This window comes from Caloenas nicobarica, chromosome 13 (genome assembly GCF_036013445.1).
Source record: "Caloenas nicobarica isolate bCalNic1 chromosome 13, bCalNic1.hap1, whole genome shotgun sequence".
Classification (NCBI taxonomy): domain Eukaryota; kingdom Metazoa; phylum Chordata; class Aves; order Columbiformes; family Columbidae; genus Caloenas; species Caloenas nicobarica.
Genome location: NC_088257.1, coordinates 7,113,253 through 7,135,017, shown reverse-complemented (window position 1 = coordinate 7,135,017; position 21,765 = coordinate 7,113,253). Strand labels below are relative to the sequence as shown.

Below are 21,765 nucleotides of genomic sequence, written 5' to 3'. Positions count from 1 at the left end.
GCCTCGCTCATGTGAGACAGCGTGGGTGACAAGTGTGGCTTTGTTCGTCCTGCACTGCAATGCAGGACAACAGCCCTGCTGTCCTCCCAGTGCTCCTGGCTACACCAGGGTGAGCCGAGCCCCCACCACAGAGGCACCAGCCCAGCAGCTCACAGGGGGCACTGGGGCCACAGGGCCGCCCTGCACTGCCAGAGCAGAGTAGCCTGTGGTTAGAGCACAGACACACACTTCAGATGCTCTGGATCCTTCCTTACTTTGTTCCTGCATTGCTGATATCTTCTTCCACTGCTTCTTGCAAGCTTTCACAGCACCAGAAGGCTGGCAAATATGCTGAACTACACCATAGCCTATATACAAACATAAATGGCTTTTAACCTGAAATATCGTAAGCAAACTCAACCTGCACACTACTTAAAAATAACATCAAAGTTAACACCTCACTCCAAAACACAAGCTGTCAGACTCTCCTCAAAGCCCAGACTCAGTGCTCTTTTCCCAAGGTCACATCATAGCTTTCCCCATGCCCTCTCCCTGCTAGAAGCAGCCCTACAAAACAGCTGTGCCAGAGCCTTAGGGCACTTATATCACTTACTGGCCCTGAGCAGCCTCACCTGGGACTCACACCTACACAGCCCTGGACCCTATTTAAGCTCAGCCCTGGACCCACTTGAGCCCCTACTTCTGCTTTGCTGCTCAGGAGTGAAGCACTGCATCAGAGTTGTTTCTGGTGCCTATTTAATTCTCTGTTAAGGTGTATTCAGGTCTTACTGTATCTTTGCAGCTTACTGAGGTAAGGTTGGATGGGTCATTGGTGGATGGTGCTGCTGCCTGCTCTGCTATGAGCTGTGCTTGGGCTAGTTAGGTATTTCTCTTCTCTTTCTTCTAAGGATATTGTGTCTATGTAATGGGGTTGTGACAAGGTGTGGGCAACAACTGAGGTTCTAGTGCCCAGACACTGGGGAAGTGCGGGCAGCCTCGGGTCTCTGCTGCTGGGAGCTGGGGCTGTGCTCCTCTGCCTTGCTGTTGCAGTCAGTTCTTCAACCTGCTCACCTCTCTCCATGTTCCCTAGGGGCAGCTCAGTTTAGGTACATCCACAGCTGTAGGTGTGTGCAGCCCTGCATCCTAACCTGGCTGTGGTTTTGGTTTTTTCTGCCTGGTTTTTCTCCAAAACCTGCTCCACAAATTGGGATGGGGCTCCTGGTGTGAGGCAATAGGGATGGGGGAAGGAGTTCCTCCTACTACTTGTATGGGCAGCTTTGAAATGTTAATTAAACTACCTCGATAATACTCCTGAGCCTATTAGCATTGCAGGCTCACATGTATGATCTGGAAGGCATCACAGGAAAAATATTTCTGCATAGATTTCCCATTGTGCAGCCCAGAGCAGTGGTCAATGTAGGGAGAGCCAGGGTGCTCCCAAGAGGAATTTAAGGGGAGGGTGTAACTGGGACTGCCTAGTGCTCACCCTCCCCATCAGCTTACAGCTGGAGCAGTCTGCCCAAAGGATGGCCAGAGTAAGTAGTTTGTTTTGTACAAGATGGGAAAAATTATCGAGGTGTTCTGGGTGGGACTGGTGTTGTGCAGAGGGTGGGTGCTGCTGGCAGGGGGGAAAAGCAGCCCCAGCTGGCCTGGCCATGGGCAGCAGCTCTACAGCCCCCAGGAGGCACAATGGTTGTCCCCAGAGGTTGGGGGTCCCTGTGTTATGAGAACTCACAGTGCCCCATCCTATGGGTTGGGGTGCTGGGCACTGCTCCAGGGTGGTCCCTGTCCCCCCCAGGCTCCCCACTGCAGCAAGGACCACACAGCTCTGTGATCATTGGTGTTGCTGGGATGTACTGGTGAGCAGGGTTTCCAGCCAGGTCCCTGGCCCTGTAAGTAGCAGATTATGGGATTTGAAGTGTGCAGCATGGACTTTGCTTGGCTGTGGGGTAACAGAGGTGCTGGGAGGCTTGGGGTCTGCCTCGTGCTGGGAGCCCATTGACACGAATGAAACAAAGGAAGGAGCAGGAAAAGGAGGACCAGCAGTGGAGACCTTCTCCAGGTTTTCCTTGCTATGGCTTTGTAGGGCTTCCTCCAACCCCCCCCATCCTCCCACTGCCCTGGGTGGAGGGCACATGCCCCCTGGTGAGATGTTCCTGTGCTGGTCCCCAAAACCATTGATAAGGGACTCTTGAGGCTGCTGCTTCTTACAGGCTTGTAATTGTTACAGCCAGTAGCACGCTGGCCTGGTGCACACACATACACACACCCCCTGGCTAAACAGGGGAGGGGACAGGCCAGTGACAACCCCTGGAGCAGTGACTGTCCCACCACACTTGTGAGCCCAGTGAAAAGTGCTTGTGTGCATCCAGCCCCAACCTGCAACCATGCTGGCAGCATCTTCCCCAATGGGGATGTGACCTGCTGGTGGCCACTGCTGAAACCTGCTCCCCTTCGGAGGATGCTCTGCTCCCCAAATGCGCACCTCCGGGCGTGCAGCATCTGCCCGGCTTTGGGGGAGAAGATGGGGCTGGTGTTGCTGCTGATTGGGCAGCAGGGACAAAGAGGCTTTGGTGTCTGCGTGGTGGTCAGTGGGAGCCTGCCTGGACAACCCCTGGGATGGAGGAGGCGACGGGCAGAGGAGGGTGTGGGTGGGAGCCCTGCCTGACCCCCTCCCCACGCAGTGACCTGGTCGAGGGCAGGGCAAGCCCTGTTTCCACTGGGAATGGTGGAGTGGGTGGTACCTGCTCAGAGCAGCCTGAGCAGGAGGCCAAGCCCCCAAATGGGACAGGCTGACATGGTCTGTGGCAAGGGCGGTGCTGGAGGTGGCAGATGTACCCTCTTGCCCTTTGCTGCTGCCCTATGAAAGCCCCTGGGCTCAGCCATGTGCTTCCCAGGGATACTCCACAGAGAGTGAGGTACCCTAACAGCGCCCTCCTCATCCTCCCATGCTTGTCCCTTTCCCATCCCAGTGATGACCTTTTTTCTTCACCTCCATGCCCCCCACCAGCACTGATGCTGGTTATGCTTAGAGCCAAGTGCTGAGTGGCATCCAGCCCAATGCATGTTTGTGTGTCCTGGCTGACCCCTTTTACCCCAAGAATGCTCCCCACAGCCTTCCACAAGAGGAAGGGATGCAGGGATGGCACAGAGGGGTGGCCAAGAACCCCCTGCAGCCCTGCACGGGCTGGGGAAATGTAGGCGCAAGTGTCCTGTGAAACGCTCCATCACTCCGGTCGGACAGGGCCTGCCCCAGCAGCAGGGGCACTTGTGAGAGCATCCCCGGGCTCCTGTGCCCGGACGAGAGCCCCGACAGCCCCCCCGGCAGCGCACGGTGCTGGTTGGCGGTGTGCTACGTGGCCATGAGGGGCACCTCGCTGGCAGCTGTGGGGAATGGGGAGCCATCTCCCCAGTTGAGCACGCGGTACAGCAGCTCCTCCTTCTCGCGGCGAGCCTGCTCCCGCAGCTGGGTCTCCTTCTCCAGCGCCCCGCGGGCAGCCAGCAGTTCCTCCGACAGCTGCCTGTGGGCAAATGGCGTGTTAGCCCCCTCTGCTCCCTGCAGAGCACCCAGAGGCACCATGGACTGTGACGTATTCCCCAAACCCCACTGTCATAGCATCTCAGAATAGTTTGGGTTGGAAGGGACCTTCAAAGCTCATCCAGTGCCCCCCCTGCCATGAGCAGGGACATCTTCACCCAGATCAGGTTGCTCAGAGCCCTGTCCAGCCTGGCCTGGGATGTCTCCAGGGATGGGGCATCCACCACCTCTCTGGGAAACCTGGGCCAGGGTCTCGCCACCCTTAGTGTAAAAAAAATTTCTTCCCTGTGTCTAGCCTGAATCTCCCCTCTTTCAGTTTAAAACCATGAGCCCTTGTCCTGTTGCAACAGGCCCTGCTGAAGTCTGTCCCCATCTTCCTTATTGGCCCCTTTTAAGTACAGAAAGGCCACAATAAGGTCTCCCCAGAGCCCTCTCTTCTGCAGGCTGAACACCCCAACTCTCTCAGCCTGTCCTCCCAGCAAAGCTGTTCCAGCCTCGGATCATTTTTGTGGCTTCCTCTGGCTCTTCTCCAACAGGTCCATGTCTGCCTTGTGCTGAGGACTCCAGTGCTGTCACCACTTCCCACATTGGAGATGCCACCTGTGACTGCTGTCACCCTGCCACCGTGCACCAGTGGATGCGTGGGACCAGCGCTTACCTAGCCATGACCAAGTGGTTCTGGGTGCGAACCTGCAGGTCCTCGTTCTCCTGCTGGAGGGTCTTCACCTTCTCTTCCAGCAGCAGGTTCCTCTCCACCTGGAAGGGGGACAAGAGGATGAGGAGGAAGTCGGGAAGTGCCTCTGACCTCCCCGCTGCCCCATCTGGGGGGACAACTGGCTGGGTAGGACCATGGTGGCATTGCACCTGTGTCCCCTCCCCACTCTGAGAGAGGAACCAGGCACTATCCAGCTCAGCTTCAGCTGCAATTTCTGGATGGGATTCAGGTGGGAAAAAGAGATGGAAAGAAGAAAGCCCACCAGTAATGCCCTCCTTTAACCCACCACACTCTCCAGGTTCAGCAGCTTCTTGTCCAGGCCGTGGATGTGCTCATTCTTCATCTCGATGACGAAGTGCAAGCTCTCCAGCTCCTGCTCCCAGAAGGGGCTGGGGCTGCCGTGCTCCTGCGGGGCACAGGGATGGGGCAGCTGCAGCAGGGTGGGCATTTGAGCCATCTGACACAGTTCATGCATGACCCCAGCGGGCCAGGTGCGGTCCTGCATGGCCCAGGATGGGTTTGTGCCCACAAGGCACCACATTTCACCTATCACTTGTGTTCAAGGGACCTCAACAGCTCTTCAGCCTCCCAGGGATGGGGCTTTGCTCCCCTTTCAGCTGTCCCATGCCACCCCTGGCCTGAGCCCCTCCACATGCTGTCAGGGTCCATCAGAGAAGCACCTGTGGCTTTGGGCCAGCACCCCAGATCAGGTCTCCTCCCTGACACTCCTCTGCAGAGGCCACTGGTCCTACATCTCCCTGTACCTGGATGTGCTTCTTGTAGTCTGTGCTCAAGAGTGACTCCTCCACCCGTTTCATCCTCTCCTGGAAGGACTTCAGCTGGGAATTCAGCTCCTGGATTGTCTCCTAGGGTAGCCAGGGAAGAAGGAGGATGGGAGGTGTCCAGGATTTCTTGCCAAGCAGGGGCACTGCTGGGCTATGGCACCTCGGTAACCCCAGGGCTGGAGGAGCCTGCATGGTCCTTGGGCACACAAAGGACCAAGGTGGCCACTGAGGAGCTCAGGGAACCATAGCAGAGCCAGCAGATGGTTCTCAAGCCCTTCACGAGCACCCTCTCCCCAGGTGCTTCTCCACGGGTACCTGTAAGGCTGTCTGGGACCTGTGGTGGGACTCTGTCAGCAGCAGCTTCTCCTGCTCATGCACTCTCTGGAGCTCTGCAGAGGGGACATGAATTGACCATCACCAGTGCAGGGACACCGGGGCAGCGAGCCTCACAGTGCTGTGGAGCAGGGGGGCAGTGTCCCCGTGACCCTGCATGCAGCTGGAGGGACACCAGCAGTGGGGGGGCTGCGGGGAGCCCTGCTGTCCGAGCACTCACCTCGCAGGGTCTCTGTGTGCTCCCTCCTCAAGGCATTGAACTGCTCCTCTAGCTCTAGGTCTTTTCCGTTTTCCACCTGGGAAGCAGGGAGATGATAAACCCTACCTGTGTGACCCATGTAAGGGATGCTCTGGCTCTCCCCACCCACCCGCGACTCATTGCCAGACCTGCACCACTCCCGGCTTCCTGACCCATTTCTAACATGTTCCTTCTCCTAAAAACAGGAGAGCCCAGCCCAGAGTGTGCCAGGTTTGTGATCGCTGCCTGGGATGTCCTGGCTGGCCACATGCTCCCTGTCTAGCCGCAGCCCCACCAGCACCTGCCTTTTCAACCGACCTGAATGTGAACGTCCCGGGCGACTCTCGTGGACCTTGCCCGGCTGGCATCCCGCAGCTGCTCCTCCTCCTCCTGGCCTTGGAGGAGTCTCCTGCTCTCCGTCTGCTCCTCCCGCAGCACCGCCTTCTCCTTCCCATCCTCAGGCAACAGGGCGGCATCGACTGCAATGCAAACACGGCTGAAACAGCACCGGCCGCATCCTGATAACTGGGCTGCTTGGATGTCCTGGGCAGCCGACCTGCCAGCGCCATGTCCTGGGTTCAGGCCCTGTCCTCTTCCCACTGGACAAATCCCTCCCCTGCATCTCACTAATGCAAAGTAGTGCTAATTGGGTTGGTGATGACAGGCTCAGAGAGGACTCATTAGGCATCCTGCCCGGGGGACAACCTCTCTGCATGAGAGGAAGGGATGCCATCATCTCTGGGATGCCACCATGTCTGCCCACCTGCACCAGTGCCATGTGGATGATGCAGCCATTATCCCCATCCTCCCCATCCCTGGCGTGGGTTGGCTGCCCTGAGGTCTCTCCTACTGCCTTTTTAATATCACACTGAGAAAGCACAGCAGGGGAAAACACATCATCTCACCATTCTCTGTCTTCAAGTCCGTGAGCTCCTGGGAAGCCGGTCCCCTCTGCTGCTGGGCTTTTAGCTGTCTCTGGCGGAGAGAGAGGGGGCTGGAGCAGGGGGGGAACAAAGGGGGCAGATGGCTGCAGGCAGAGGACACCTCACAGCCAGGCACCCTGCGCTGAGCACCCTTCAGCCCTGCTAAAACACGGGTGCTTGAGCAGCAGTGATGCCTCCCTGACCCTCTGCCACCCCAAGCACCCATGGGTGCGCACATGCTGCCTGGCAGGCAGCCCTGAGCTCGTGCCATTTCCCTGTGTCCTGGCCACTTCACCACATGGCATTACCAGCCACCAGCTGGAAAACCCACATGATGCTCAGGAACCCCCCAACACGGTGCTGGTGCAAAATAGGCTCTGGCAGCAAAACACGTGGTGGGGGAGAGCAGGCAGCACTTGGCAAGTCCATGCCACCCTCCTCCTGTCCCTGGAACCTTGGAGCTCCCCAAACACACCCCTCTGCCGGGTGCTTTACGCAGCTGGGCTTTGACACAGCCCATGCTGGAGCAGGAGTGAGAAATGAAAAATAACTATAAATCAGAGGTGATCCTGACCCTGTGCAGGGCTGGCAGCAGGCGAGGGCTGGCGGCGGCACAAGCAATGAGCTCAGGAGCGCAGGAATGTGCTGCTCGGCCGCACGCTCCTGCGGCTGCCGCGGGGCTGATATAACCCAGAGCTGGGAGCTGCCTTCAGCAGCACAGCTCCGCGGGACGCCCTCCAGCCCTGCACGGGCTTAATTTAGTCACTTGGGGAGGGGAGAAAAAAAAAAAAAAAAGAGATGGATATATTTTTATCTGTTGCTGAAAGATAGAAGCAAAGCTTGTCTGCTCACACAGCCCCACCTCCCCAGTGCAGGGCAAATCTTGCCCCAAATGCCCATTGCTGGGTTGTGCTTCTGAGCAGGGGTACAGATGCCTGTGGGTGAGGGAATCCACCTGCCCACATGTTGCCAGGCTCCAGCCCCTGGCAAAGCCTCTCCTAAAAACAGCAGTCCCTCACGAAACCAGCCCTGCAGCCTGGGGGGTGCTGGGGACCCCGCTGTGCCGGCTGCACCCTGGCTTGGCTCTGTTGTCACAGCGGCGCAGCCAAACACAGACCAGTTTAGAGAGCCTGGCTTGGGAAAAAAGGGAGGCAAAGCAAACAGGCGTCCCTGCCTCTGCCTCCCCAGCAGCCCCCCTCCTGAAGCTGGAGGGAAGCGCAGTTGCCAGAGAGAGCAGGAAAACTCCGAGTGTCTGGGAAGCCCTGGCTTTATCTTCCCTTCTATGGCGTGAGCGGCCGCAGCGTTGAACGCAGCCCAGGCATTGAACGCGGCCCAGGCAGCAGGGCGAGGAGGCACCAGGCAGTTGGGATTCGCAGGGTTTGTTCTTGTTGCTGACACAACTCACTCTGCAAATGTGGGGTGCCCTGTGATGCCACCAAGCCCACCCAGCAGCCCTACCTGCAAAGGGTCCCCCGGGTCCCCAGCACCCATCTCATGCTGATGTGTATCTACCTACTATTTAATGTACACTGTGTCCTGTGCTGGATTTTGGGGTCTGGTTGGTGGTGGATGGATGAGACAGCTGGGGCTCTGCAAGCCTGGGAACACCAAGGGAACCTCAAAATTCCCCCCCGCAGGTTTTACTGTGACAAAGCAAAGGCTGTGCCGGGGGACTGTCCTGGCACGGCAGGGTCACACAGCCCCCAAGGGTTTTGGATGATCTGAGCCTTGCTGAGAGCAGGATGCTGGTACCTCCTCCAGGAGCAACCCCTAAACCTCATCTGCTCAAACCAAACCACCTCTGCTGCATGTGTCCCACTCACTGGTGAAGGTGATGCCCAAGGACAGAGCCCAGGGCTGGTCACCCCCATAGCACAGGCAATGTCCCCAGCACAGATCCAGGGCACTTTCATCTCTCCTCCATGTCCCAAACCCAGTGAGATGGGGCCTCAGAGACCCTCGGCTGCTCAAGGAGAATGATTTGAGACAACTGCACTGAACTCAGAAGTGGCAAAAGGGAGCAAGAGGTGTACTGGCATCAGCAGACAAATCTAAATACCTGCCCTGAGGCTACGAGTGAGGCACCCTTCCTACCTCTAGGAGCAATTAAAATAGTGTCTGGAGCTAATTTTATGCCTTATTGCTCAGTTGCCCTTTGGGATGAGAGCTCCACCTCCAAAAACAGAGTGAAAAGCAAAATGTGGCTGAAAACTTGATCAGAGGCACCTTCTGCTGCCACTTCCAGAGCAGCACGTGGCACCTGCATCCCGGGTACCGCCCAGCGCATCTTGGAGAGATGGAAGATGCTCCTGGTACCCGCTACGTGCAAAAGGAGCAGGCTGGGAGTTGCTCCAGGTGGAATGGTTTTGGCCTGGGGAAGAAGCAGCCTGAAATGTCCCACAGGTGCCGGCCATCGGCAGCACTGCTGGTCCTGTAACGTCTCAGCACAGAAACCTCTGGCTTCATCTGTGAGGATGCTTAAAAAAAAAGAAAAAAGAAAAAAAAAAGTACCCATGCTCTTAGAACTGAATATTTCTCATGGTATGGATGGATTAATCAGGATTTCCAGCAGAACCTGAGGCACCTCGAAAGGTGCCGGTGGAGGGGAGCCCCGCGCAGAGGCAGCCAGCACAGTGCAGGCAGCTGGGTTGGCTGCAGCCTCTGCTTCAGCTTTTAGCCTGAGGTGGGGGTTTGTACTGTATTTTTCTTCCTCTTTTCTTGTTTTACAAGTATGTTAAGCAATTAAACCATGCAACGTTACTGTCAGGGAACAAAATCACAAAGAGGCAGGAAACAAGCATTTAAATCCTGACGCTGCTTCTGGGGATGAGGCTTTGCTTTGTGGCTGTGGAGAAGCGGGGACAGGATTTGGCCCATGACCCTAAAACCTCCCTGGAACCTGCAGCAGATGCTCAGTGCTGCCAGAGCAATGCTGGCACAGGTCCGTGAGACCTGTCTTCAACTCTGCTGCTGTTTTTCCTCCGGCAATGGTTGTGTTACGAGATGACTATCACCTCTCGTACAGTCTAATTTGTACCACAGACCGTATGCAAACCCTTCATGCCGTTAACAGCCCCGAGTTTTTCGTCCTGACCTTTCCCCGGCTCCTGCTGCTACATATAGTTTCTATATCTCCAAAATAAATTCACCCCGGCCCTGGAAGGCAGCTGAGCCTCAGCCTTGATCTTTTGGGAAGGCGTCTTGGCCTCTCACACCAGGAGCATGGCTGAAGAGCAAGCGGTGATGGGAAGCAGCTGAGCACAGGTGGATGGAGCCGGGAGGGGAAGGGACAGCTGAGGACGGTGCCCGCAGCTCAGGACTGGGCTCTGGCTGTGGCACCTGCGCTCGTGCATCCTTATTGCCCCGCTGCCCACGGACCGGTGATGGGAAGGAGGAGGCTGCCAAGCTGCCTCCCCTGGGGCACGCAGCAGTGCCTGGTATGCCATCCACCCACCAGACACAGCCCGGCACGGGCTCCCCAAGGTCACCTCCAACTTTAGACTGGCCCCAAAAGCCACCACAGCCCCCAGGCCCCATGACAGCCCCCAGCCCTGTGATGTGCATCGCAGGTCTTTCCAGGCTCCTCCCTGGGGTTTGAGGGCTCCTCCATCCCCAAGCAACCCCAAGGGACCAGCTCTGCAAATCCACCCATCAGCAGCAGGAGGGTGAAGGTCTCCCACCCTGCCTTTTCATACCCTGGACACGAGAATGTGGGCAGAAGTGGATCAATGCCTGCCCTTACCCCTTTTTGCCATAAAGGGGATTTTTGGTGCTGCTTTCGGGTTTAACTCACTACTTAGTCACAGCAGCAGGGCTGTTTCATGGGGCACAAACCACGGTGAGCTGTGTCGCGAGGCTGAGCAGAAGAGCTCAAAACTCGGCAAGTGCAGGAAGAGAGGCGTCTGTGGGCAAATGACTCTGACCTAAATTTCCGCATTTCAGTAAATGTGCTGCTCTCAACACCTGGGACCTCAGGGCTGCTGTTTCTCCCTGTCCCATGCCCCTTCTTGCGAGCTCTTAAGAGTCACAAACCAGCCCAGAAGTGTCTGATCTTATGACATGGAGAAGAGCGGGATTTTTTCCGTGATACGGAGAAGCAGCCAAGCCTGCAAGTGCTGTAAATAAAGGCACTTGCTGGCTCCAGGGCCGTGCAAGCTCCACGCCTGCTCCCCCCACACATCCCAGCAGCGGGTTATGCTTTGGCCGCATGGTCCCGGGCAGCCGAGCTCTCCCAGCTGCTTCTGCAAAGGGCCACCCGTGCAGGGGGACACGCCGGCACCGCAGGGCCTTTCCGACTTTCCTCCTGCCCCTGCCACCCTCCAACAACCACAGCCCACCGACACCAGTACGAACGGCACATCTGTATTCACAAACAACTCCGAGGCACTAAGGCAGCATGAGCATGCCAAAAAATAATAATAATTAGCAGCAGATATTTTCTAGACCTTAACTTGCAAAAGAGCACTTCAAGTGTAGAGCAATGCACCGAGATCTGCTGGGGACTCAGAGCGTTCCCCAGCAAAAGCTTTACCTTCAGCACAAGGGGGAACAAGGCACAAGGGGGGGCACAACTTCTGGGACAAGGCAGGGGATGCTGTGGGAGTATGGCAGAGATCTAGCTGGGGCAACCCATCCTTGTCCTATATGGGACCAGCATTTCCAACAGGCATTGTCACCCCAGATGCTGCACCCCCCCTTTAGTACAGGCATCCCCATGATGTGGGGGCTCTCCCCCAGTGCCCGGAGGGGTGCCGGAGGGTGCAGCAGGGCAGGTGGCTGCTAACGCCCGCTGTGCCCGGTGCCAGCTCCCCTGCCACAACACTGGCGAGGTCACGGGCGACTGGGGGCAGCCGCACTGCCCAGCCCTGCCGCTCCGCTCCCCCGGGCAGGGGTCCCAAAGCACATCTCCCCAGCAGTCCAAGCAGGGGCCCACGCAAACCCCAGCCCCATGCGAACCCCAAATCCACGCAAGCCACGACCCCACGCCAGCCCCGACCCCAGGTAAAGCCCAGCCCGAGCCCAGCCCGAGCCCAGCCCAGCAAAGCCGGTACCTTGCCGCCGGCGGGGCAGCAGCGCAGGGCGCTGCCGGTGCAGCCCATGGAGCCCCGGCCTGGAGCCCGCTCAGCCGCGGGGCGCGGGGCGCTGCATCCCCCGGGGGGACCCGGAGGGACGGGACGGGACGAGCCGCCCCAGCTGGGGCTAGCAGGCAGAAAAAAAAAAAAAAAAAAATTTAAAAAAGTCCGCGCAGCTGCTCGCAGGCAGCGCCGGGAGAGGGTGCTCTGCACCCCCCGAGCCGCGGGCAGGGCCCCCGGCCGCAGCCTGCCCGCCCCCGGGGCTGGCCCTGGGCGCCCGGCGGGGCTGCTCCGGCCCCGGGGCTGCTCCACCCTGGGGTGTCCCCGCCCTGGGTCCTCTGTACCGGGGTGCTTCATCCCAAGCAGAGTAGTGGGACACCCCCCGCCCCGGGAGTGTTCTGTCTCTGGGGTCCCCTGCACTGAGGATGCTCCACCCTGGGTGGGGGGAAAGGGGAGCAGGACCCCTGCACTACGGCTGGGGTCCGGCTGGAGCAGGGCTGCCTTAGGGGGCTTCCACTGGTGAATCCACCCCAGCCCCCTGAAATAAGGGATGTGAGGGGCAAAGGCAGGACCCATTCTGCCTTTTACCTTCACTCCATGAAGTTTAAGCTCGTGTTGGGGTAGTTGTGTAACAGTGGGAATGTTTTCTTCTGTGGGATGTGTTCTTCTGGCAGCAGCTCTGCTCCAGGGGTAGCTGTGCTGGCTGGAGGGGATTTTCGGTGTGGTCCATATTGCCTGGGGGACTGCATCCTGGCAACTCCCCTTTTGAGCATCCCAAACACCCTGAATACTGGACCAGGATGACCTTTTCCAGAAGAAATCCTGCACTTTGGAAGTGAGTCCTGAAGAGGAAGGGAAATATGGAGATTTGAAAGTGGCCTGCCTAAAAATGAAGGGAAGGCAGATTCCTCCAAATGTTTTGGGTTTGACGATTTTTAAAAAATACTATTAAATAATAGACATTTCCAGAAGAGTATACATTCTGACCTGAAAAATAAAACCTTGCCACCCAGCACTGCTGAAATAGGAGAGTTTCAACCTGGTCACGAGGCTGTGCCCGTATGGAAACACTGCCAGTTTTTGTCAACAAGTTTCTATTCTGACATTTTCCAAATATCCCCTGGGAGAAATCCAAGCAGCCCACGGCTTCTGGGCTGCCAGCATGCTGGCGTTTCACCGCTGCTCCGGCACCGCCTGCCCAGCCAGCGAGGGAGCAGAGGTGCATGGTCTCCCCATCACGTGCAACTTGGAGGTGTTTTTCCTGCCCTGGTAATCCTGGGACCTGGGAAATTGTGAAACACTCCTGGGCTAGGAGGGTGGGGAAGATGAAGGGCAGACCCGTGGCTGCCCCAAGTCTCCTGGGGACTGGTGGGACCAGTTGCCTTTGTCCTCTCGGGTAGATGCTGCTTAATCTGGGTGAAGTCTTGTGAGTCACAGCAGTTTTCTGGCATCAACTCCCACTACTCAGAAACCACTGAGAGCGTCTCTGTTCTTATCTCCCCCAGCACTTCATACGTGGGGCAAGTCTCCTTCCCCCTCCGGAGAGTACTTATTTGGGCTGAGTAGATCATTTGCTGGATAAAAAGCTGTGCAAGGTGCTGCTCTCCACCTCTTTAGGGTTAATTAAAAATCCTGGTCTAGACTTAGGAGACTGAAGGCGTATAGGGGCAAGCACAAAAGCACATGCTTATTTTCAGGCTGAATTTGCATTGCTGGGGCCATGGCTGTGAACAGAAGCAACTGTGTGGGCAGCTGACGAGGGGCCTGTCCAGCTGCCATCGCGTCTTGCTGGTGCAGGAAGCTCCAGCAGCTTGCACGTGTGCTTGTGATAATTTCTGGTTTTACTGGTGGTGCATTGGGGTATCCCTGTGCCACAAAGGAGGGCTCTGGGTAGGGTTTCTCTTGCTAACCGTGGAGAAAAAACAGAGGATTTGGTCACATCAGGCTGTGGCATCAAGGCAGAGGTGGGGTTTGGGGACAGGGTGTGCAGTGAGCACATGCTGCGGCAGGCTCTGGCGTGAGGTGCTCGCCATGGCTGCTACAGCCCTGCACTTCTATAAATCACTAACTTTTGAAGAAAGAACCACACCAGATTACGTTACATCCTTCCTTCAGCCTGCGGGTGCATCTGCAATGCTGCCTGCTGGTGGCCCTGCCTGCACTGCCCCCGAAGTCTCTTATTTTAGCTTGATTTCTCTCTTTCTCCAATCTTTCCTGTGCGGGCTGCACAGGATGTGTCCCTGTGGGAGAGATCTGCTGTCTCAGCCCTGCTTCATCTTCCCCTGCCCCAATACATTGATAACTTGCTCCCTTTGCAGCGCAGCAGTTAAACAGGAAGAAACTTTTCTGTCCAACCGCTTTCAAGCAAAGCAGGGGCTTACCATGGCATTGTAGGGGTGAGATTCATGGCTGCAACAACTCATCCCCCTCTCCCTAAACAGGGGAGCGTCGGGATCCGGGGAACATGTGGGGCTGGGGCTGCCAGAGGCTGCTGGCAGAGGACTGGAGACAATGGGGATAGTGGCAGAGAGGGGATTTCTGCCTGTGCAAAGACAGGAAAGTGGAGGTGGTGTGTGGCGGACCCACCTGGGGCAGCTTCGGCTTGTTTTGAAGTTTGCCCTGATGTCTTTTTCAGTGTTATCATGATCTGTCCCCAGGAACAACAGCAGCTGGAGACATCTCAAGGGCTTTACCTAGAAAAGCGAGCCTAGGAGGGTTTATCTCACGCTTAGCTGAATTGCCGTAAATGGGACAACAGCTGGCCGAACATCGAGTTAATTTGTACCAATGGTCATTTAAAGTGTTTGCCAAAGCTTATGGATAAGAGAAGTGTTTATGCAAGCTGCTAAAGTGTCTCATCTCTCTCTCCAGTTCCAGCTGGTAAGGACTGGGCAGGAGGGGGTAGGTACAAGGCAGCGTTGATGCCAGCGCATGGGATTTGCATCTGGGAACTGGCCCTGCAGGGTCTGTGTACAGGGTGGTCCTGTGTGAGCACGGATGGGGTCATTCATTGTTTATGTTACTTTTATTTTCAGAAACCCAGGCTGGGGAAAAAAAAAGAAAAAAAGAAAAAAAAAAAGAAAAAAGAAAAAAAAAAGTGTGGGGAGAAGATTTTGCTGGAAGGTTTTTGGGCAATGAGCTGGCCCATGGCAATGCCTGGCAGGTCCCAGCAGGGCTGGTGGCACAGACAGTGGAGAGAGGGTGGTCTGTGGTTGCACCCTTTGGCCCTGCACGTCATTTGTGATCTGTTTGCTTTTGTAAAAGGGACATACCGAAGTCATTAACATTGTCACCCATCTGCACCAGCTGCTTTCCTTCAATGCAAATTGAAGATGTTTAGCCAGATCTGCTGGGACCTCGTGACTTGGGTTTCACATGGGTGAGCTAGCTCAGGAAACTGTTTTGAACTGCAGAGGATCTTGCATGTGTTAGAGCCCAAAAAACCATCGCAGACTCCTTTGGTGAAGATCTAGGTCACACATGTTTCTGCCTTGAGGTAGAACAGCAATTTCAAGTCATTCCTGCCCCTGCCTGTGCTTTTCCAAGCAAAAAGGTGTGGGTTAACCTGTCCTTACAGTCCTTTATTACCTTTTTTTTTCCCCAGGGCAAAATGGAGTGGGGAAGGATGGGGATGGGGCAATGAACCATTCACCCGCAATGGTGGTGAGAAGCAGGAAAAAACCTGGTATCAGGGACATGAGGTGAGGGCTCTGCCCCTCTCCCAGCTCCGAATCTGATGCTCTAGCCATGCCCATGCCTCTCCCTGTGCATCCCCATCTCCATCCCCCGGCTGCTCTGGGGCCTCAAAGTGAAAACTAATCCTAGGGGATAACTTTCCACCCCGCTCCAGAGTGGGACGAATGGGGCTATTTATTTCTTGCCCTTAAGCATCTGCAGCGGATCAGCAACGCAGTTGTCGCTGCCGGCACGGGTGAGCAGCAGCATCCGTCACGGCCCCTGCCTGCTCCTGTGCCCTGCCTGCACGCTCCCAGCTGGCCTCGCTGCTAAATAAGGATGAAGGGCTAAAAATAGAGCTGAGGCAGGGGTTCGGACAAACTGGGCAACCCTTCCCAGGGCTGGGAGCGATATGGGGAAGCCAGGCAGCATCAGCATGTGAGGGAGAGCTGAGCTGTCTGCAAGGAAGGCTCCCACACATGGGTCCTAAGTGTGCTGCAGCAGAGGGGAGGTCTGAGACCTGCCACACTCATGTCTTGTGTGCTCAGTGGGCTCAGCTCCTTCCGGCTTTCCACAAGGATAAACATCTGTTCATCAAAATATATAGGAAAAGCCACACTCCTGTGCCATCCATGACGGCAGAGTACCCGTGGGGCCATTCCATCATGACAGGGGGTCTTGGGGCAGCTCTGGCTGGAAAATGGGCACCCAAAGTGGGAAGGGTAGAAGAGGGGGCTGTTAAATCTGAAATGGTGGATAGGTGGGTGGTGGGTAGCAGGGTGCTGAGGCAAACAGACCAGTTGAGGACTGCCCAACATTTGGGTGCTGGCGCCCCCCCCGCAGCACACACGGCATCAGGTTCAGGGTCTCAAATTATCTCAGTTCTCCACCTGCCCTGTGCTGAGCGCAGGGGAAGTGTGCAGGTCTCAGGTACTTGCGTGGGGTGGGTACCGACCCTTTGCATGCCCACAGATGCCTCGGTCAGCTGGAGCAGAGTGCGAGAAGAGGTGGGGAGATGGTCTGGTCTCATCCACTGAAACTCGGCGTGGTGGGTGCCCTGGTGTGGCGGGTGCACCTCGGCATCCCGCCCCGCAGGCTCCGGGTGCGTGGGAAAGCGCAGCTTCCCGTCCCAGCATCCCTGCGACTCCAGTCCTGCGCTTGCCGACAAAACCAGGGAGAGAGGGAAGAAAAAAAAAAAAAAAAAAAAGGGGGGGGGAAGGGAAAATCTGAGCGTACCCAGGGAGAGGGAGGGGAATCGGGAGATGGGCCGGGCCCGGAGCTAACAGGGTGCAGCCCCGCCGCCGCTGCCAGCCCCGTCCCGGCGGCCGCCGCGCTGCGGGAAGCTCCGCTCGGGCACCCCGCGGTTGCCTCGCCAGCTTTCGCCGTTCTGTCCCCGCCGCCTTTCCCCGGGTCCTGCTCACCCCCTGCCGCTGCCGGGGAGATGCTGGTAGCGGGGCTGGCGCTGGCGCTCTGCGCCCTGCAGCTCTGCTCGCCCGCGCTCGGCGGGTCGCAGCCGGCGCTGCTGGTGGAGCGGAGCGGTTCCCGCAGGCTGAGCAAGGTGAGAGACCCCAACCCCTGCACCCCGCTCCCCTTTGGGCAGGGAAGGGGCCGAGGGGGCTGCCTGGGGGTAGGGGGGGTGCTGGGGGTTCGGCGGAGGGAGCGGCCCGAGCGGTGCGGGGGGGCGGAAAGCTTCCCCCGCCTTGCTGGGTTTTGCAAGAGCTCCGGAGCGTGTTCTGGCCCAGAAGGACGAGTGCAAGGTCTGATTCTGGGTGCGTGTCTGTAGCTGGGCTGTGCGGGGAGGTGGGATCCCATCGACCTGGCCGCGCTGGGGCAGCACGAATGCAAGTTCGAGTTCAGCCCCTGAACAGGAGGGGGTTTCAGTTTTGACAAACCCTTCTGGACCGAGAAGCCCAGCGGCCTCCCCTCCTTCGGCTGAGCTGCCCCTGCAGCCTCCCAGCACTCACTCCTCTCGTTTGCTGGTGTTTTCCAGCTCTGGCTGCTGCCTTCTCTTTCCCACACAGCACTGGGCCAGGCTCATCAACATATGCTGATTAAGATACAGCTGATTAAGATGTGTGACTCTGACGGGGTGCAGAGGAGAACCTCTCTATTTATTTTCCAGGAAAGCTGATGTTGCACCAGGGAAAGGGGAGCTGGTTAGGAAAGCTGGTGGAGGCTCTGTGGCACAGCCGTATGCAGCCACACACTGATGTTTAGCTCCCGTGGAGCTTTTTTGCCTGCAGACCTGCAGGCAAGGGGCTCCCAGCTCTTGCTAAACATCGGGGCGCAGCCAGCCCCTTGCCCTGGCTTGCTCTGAGCTGTTCCGGGCTGGTGGGCAGGACGGTGGGATGGGCTGCTGGCCTGCGTGGGCAGCGCTGCCCGCTGGGGCTGCCCGCTGGCGCTAGGTAATACAGCTTCCACCGGTTCTGCGGCTGCTGAGCAGGCAGGGAGAGCCCTGCACCCATGGCACAGGGACACGGGCTCCCCTGGATAAACCTGCTTGGGATGCGTGGCCCAGGCATCCTCCCTGCTCCCCGTCGGGAAAAGATCTGCAATTAGGCTGGAACCTGCTTGGGGAAGGAGCCCAGGCTGGGCTTTTGCCACTGGTTTGCAGCTGTGGCTGTTGCAGGCTAGTGCTGCCATTCCCCTGCCTTTCGACTTGAATTGGGGGAGCAAATGACTCCGGTGCTGTTGCCAGCTCATGGCTTTGCTGGTGGCAGATGGGGACACTGGTGGGACTTGGAGGAAACAGAGGAGATCTGCCAGCATGGCTCCTATCACACAAATGATGACTCCCTGTCTGGGTGATGTCCCCTGTGTGTGGATTTTCCTTATCCCATGGGAAAATGCTGCTTCCATGGCCCATTCAGACCAAACTAGCTCAGGATCAGGCCCCTGGGATGTATCAGGCAGAGGGTGAGCCTGGTTCATCTGCCCCCCAAGCATAGCAGAGATGGAAATGTTAAGCCATCTTTAAAATGCAATGCGTGAGGGCTGTTCCTGCTCCTGCACGGGGCCAGGTGGCCAGAGCTGGTGGACGAAGGCTCAGAACAGCCAGGCTGGTCCTGGCTGAGCGGGGAGGCTGTGTTGGCCCCACGGCCCCCCAAGGGCACAGCATGTCCCCAGCCAGCACAGCCACCACCACCCTGCCCCAGTCCCCGCTTGCTCGCTTGCCTTCGCTCTCACACACCTTGCTCGCTGCTGTTGGTGCTGGCCTGAGGGATGCCGCTCGCCTTGTTCACATGCAAAGCGTTCGGAGGCTGAGCCGTGGCTGGTTTGGAAATCACAGCCTGGGAACCCTCTTTGGGTGAGAAGTACAAGGAAGGGAATTGTGGCAATTGCTGTCTGACAGAGAGTTCCTGCAACACCCTCAGGCTCAGAGAGCTGGGATTGCAAGAAATGCAAATGGAAATATTTATTTGGCACTTGAGGAGGGGCTGAAGGTTATTTTCTGGCTGTGTTTGTAAGCAGATATGTGTGTGAGGGGGCTTGGGGGTCCAGCACTGAGGAAATCTGAAAATCCAGGGCAAGGCTCACCCAGGATCTAACTCCTCCCATCCCTTGGTGTTGCAGGTTGGTGGCTTTTCCTGGGAGAACTGCGGTGATGGGAAGGACCCTGTGGTGCTGCAGAGCCTCTCCGTGGCACCTGACCCCATCACCATCCCGGGGAGCCTGCGCGTCAGTGCAGCCGTCAGCGCCAGAAAGACCATGGCCTCCCCTCTGAAGGTACATGCTGGAGCTGTCTCCGTGGCACAGGGGAGGGCAAAGCTTCCCAGAACCACTGGCAGCTGGGAAATACCCTGCAGTGGGTATGGGAGTGAGCAGCCCTTGGAGGAACGAGGCACCGAGTGGTGCAGAGCTGAGTGCACTGGGCTCTGTCAGCCAGGACGGGGCGATGGGCATGGAGAGACCAGGGGGAAGCTCCCAACCTTGTCCTCGTGGGAGAAACACCATGAGCTGGGTCATGTCCTGGGGACGTAATGATTCAGAGAGGGAAACGAAACCCCAAGTGCCCTGGGTGTTCCTGGCGGTCGCTGCAACACTTGTTTTTCAGCAGCCAGACCTGGCTGCTCCCTCCAGGGACATGCCACAACACCGCTGCAGGAGCCCTAAGCTGACCCAGCTGCCCTGCCCTGCTTTTTGGGGATTTTTTGGGATGAGACTGAGCACATCCCTCTGCCCAAGGTGCATGGGCTGTCTTGAGCAATGCCACGATGCCTGTTTGGGGCTGGGAAATGCAGGGAGCGTGCTGGCGGAATGTGGAGGCAGAGCTGTGGGCTGGGAGCTGCCAGGTGGTTTTGGAATGAGGCACTAAGGAGAGAAGAAGGAGCAGGTATGTGGCTGCTGGGACGTGCTTGCTCAAGGAGTCGAGCTGAGGTTGGAGGAAGAGAAACCTGCAGGCAGAGAGGAACCGAAAGCAGGAGGAGAAGGCGGTTAGAGAGTATGCGATGGCTCCAAGGACACCCCAAAGAATTGCACAAGCAGGAGCTGGGATGGCTGGGGAGGGGTGGGACAGGCCGGAGGAGCCGTGGATGCTTGTGCTGGCTGTACTGGTCCAGGATGCTTTCCCTCCAGGTGTCGCTGGTGGTGGAGAAGGCACTGGGTGACCTCTGGGTCCAGCTGCCCTGCATCGACCAGCTGGGCAGCTGCACCTACAACGATGTCTGCACCATCATTGACGACCTCATCCCGCCCGGCATGCCCTGCCCGGAGCCCCTGCTCACCTACGGCATCCCCTGCCACTGCCCCTTCAAAGCGGTACACCTGAAACACTGGCACCACCGGCCGCGTACCACTGTGCCCTTTGGTGCAGGGATGGGGGAGTTTGGTTGGCATCTTACCTACGTGTCCCCTCTCTCTACAGGGCTCCTACTCCCTGCCAGCCAGTGACTTTGACCTGCCCGACGTGGAGCTGCCTTCCTGGATGACCAACGGCAACTACCGTGTCCAGGCGGTCGCCAGCAGCAGCGGGGAGGAGCTTGCCTGTGTCAAACTGGCCTTCTCTCTGAAGTCCCAGTGAGGGACGGGGACCATCCCTTCTCTCCCCACCACCTTGGTCCCCCGTCCCATGCCATCCAGTTGCATCCCATTCTGTCCCGACCTGTCCCGGCGAGGTGCCTCCCTCCCGCTGCCAGGAGGAGGCAGCCCCCTACCCCTGTTCAGTGTCCCCCTCCCCTGCTATGCACAGAAAGGTCCCTCTGGCTGTCCCGCTGTCCCCAACCTCATTCCCAGGGTGTCCCCTGCCCCAACCTTTCAGTGCGACTTGAGGGCAGTTATTTTTTACCTGATTTCTCTCTTTTTTTTTTAAGTCCCATCAGGGCAATTTTAGACAAAAACATTCCGGGGAAAAGCAATATTTCTTGAAGCAGTCCATGGGGAGGAGGGAGTGTTTGGGAGTGCTGTGGCAGGTTGGAGGGATGCAGGATTAGCTGCCGAGGGTGTCCTTACTTGCCCACACCACCTCTGGCCAAAGCGTGGGGCCGTTTTACAGAAGTGTCCCCAAAGTGGCTGCAGGAGACCTGTCCCCCTCCAGTAGCTCTGGGTCTGCTTTTGGTGCATCCCTGTCCTGTGTGTGGGACCAGCTCGGCAACAGGAGGCACTCATGAGAGCACCTCCCCATGTCCCTTTTGTGACAAACATCACAAGCACAAGAGGACTAAAACCACCCGAGCCCCAGATGGACATTCTCACTCGCAAGGGACCAAGTGGCTGGTGCTGCTCCCAGCTGCAGGAGAGGTGACTGGCTGCTGGTTGCGCTGGCTCTGGGAGGGCACAGGGCTGTGACAGGCAGCTGGGGCACAGCCTGGCCGGGGACAAGTCCCACTCATCTCATTTTGCCACTGGGACGGAGCTGAGGCAGGATGCTGCACAGGGACCATCCTTCCAGTGCACCAGCAGAGGCACCCCCAGGGAGCAGCATCCCGGACATGGGATGGACTGCGAGGTGACCATGAAGACCAGCAGCCTGGGTCCTATTTGAGGCCCTGCAGCCCATCTCCCAGTCGTGTTTTGGGGCTGAGGCATCATCCTTCCTGCCTGCTGCTCTGGGCAGGGTGGGCGTCTGAAGCCACCTGCCTATGGCAGGTCCCTGCAGGGGCAGAGGAGCAGGTGACCCACCAGCCCCCTGCACCCCTTGCTCCCTCAGTGTCCCTGGCTGCTCACATTTAGTATAGGGCTGGTCTTCCTCCAAGCACTTTATATGCCTTAACTGCTGTTGGGCTGCCCTGGTGAGAGGTCCTGTGCTGCACAAACATGCTCCCACTGCCTTTCTGTGTCCTTGATTTGCTCCATTTCATCCTGCTGGGTCCAACTAGGGTTTATTTTGCCTGGAGAAGCGCTAACCTTGTCACCCCGCTCCCCACTGCTGCACAGTGCTTGTGCCAGGGTGGCATCCTCCTTTTGGGCAGGTACTTTAGGTTCTTAATAAATCTTTTTACCAGGAAGCGGAGCTGGTGCCTCGTGGTGCTGGGGGTGACCTGGGGGTGTCATTAGTTTATCTTGAAATAG

The 21,765-nt window shown here is 57.6% G+C and overlaps 2 protein-coding genes across 2 annotated transcripts; one reads left to right on the top strand and one right to left on the bottom strand.

Annotated features, from left to right (window-relative positions):
• Nucleotides 1-1,537: 1,537 nt before the first annotated feature.
• Nucleotides 1,538-11,802, bottom strand: CCDC69 (coiled-coil domain containing 69). Its single transcript, XM_065643783.1, has 9 exons — nt 11,563-11,802; nt 6,494-6,563; nt 5,907-6,067; nt 5,571-5,646; nt 5,333-5,406; nt 4,997-5,098; nt 4,519-4,638; nt 4,176-4,273; nt 1,538-3,500 (listed from the first exon to the last, which is right to left on the bottom strand). Exons 1-9 carry the CDS (start codon nt 11,608-11,610, stop codon nt 3,332-3,334), a joined length of 918 nt encoding a protein of 305 aa, XP_065499855.1. The 5' UTR covers nt 11,611-11,802; the 3' UTR covers nt 1,538-3,331.
• Nucleotides 11,803-16,515: 4,713 nt separating this feature from the next.
• Nucleotides 16,516-21,706, top strand: GM2A (ganglioside GM2 activator). Its single transcript, XM_065643978.1, has 4 exons — nt 16,516-16,816; nt 18,832-18,984; nt 19,834-20,016; nt 20,123-21,706. The coding sequence occupies exons 1-4, from the start codon at nt 16,700-16,702 to the stop codon at nt 20,276-20,278; spliced, it is 609 nt and encodes a 202-aa protein (XP_065500050.1). The 5' UTR covers nt 16,516-16,699; the 3' UTR covers nt 20,279-21,706.
• Nucleotides 21,707-21,765: the final 59 nt, after the last annotated feature.

Bases quoted from the DNA above. Each gene is read 5' to 3' on its own strand.
- CCDC69 (XM_065643783.1), bottom strand. From the start codon at position 11,610: ATGGGCTGCACCGGCAGCGCCCTGCGCTGCTGCCCCGCCGGCGGCAAG. The intron at 5,099-5,332 runs GTACCCGTGGAG...TGGCTACCCTAG, and splicing joins GGTCCCAGACAGCCTTACAG to GAGACAATCCAGGAGCTGAA. The intron at 4,639-4,996 runs GTACAGGGAGAT...TGTGCCCCGCAG, and splicing joins ACTACAAGAAGCACATCCAG to GAGCACGGCAGCCCCAGCCC.
- GM2A (XM_065643978.1), top strand. From the start codon at position 16,700: ATGCTGGTAGCGGGGCTGGCGCTGGCGCTCTGCGCCCTGCAGCTCTGC. The intron at 18,985-19,833 runs GTACATGCTGGA...CTTTCCCTCCAG, and splicing joins CCATGGCCTCCCCTCTGAAG to GTGTCGCTGGTGGTGGAGAA. The intron at 20,017-20,122 runs GTACACCTGAAA...CTCTCTCTACAG, and splicing joins GCCACTGCCCCTTCAAAGCG to GGCTCCTACTCCCTGCCAGC.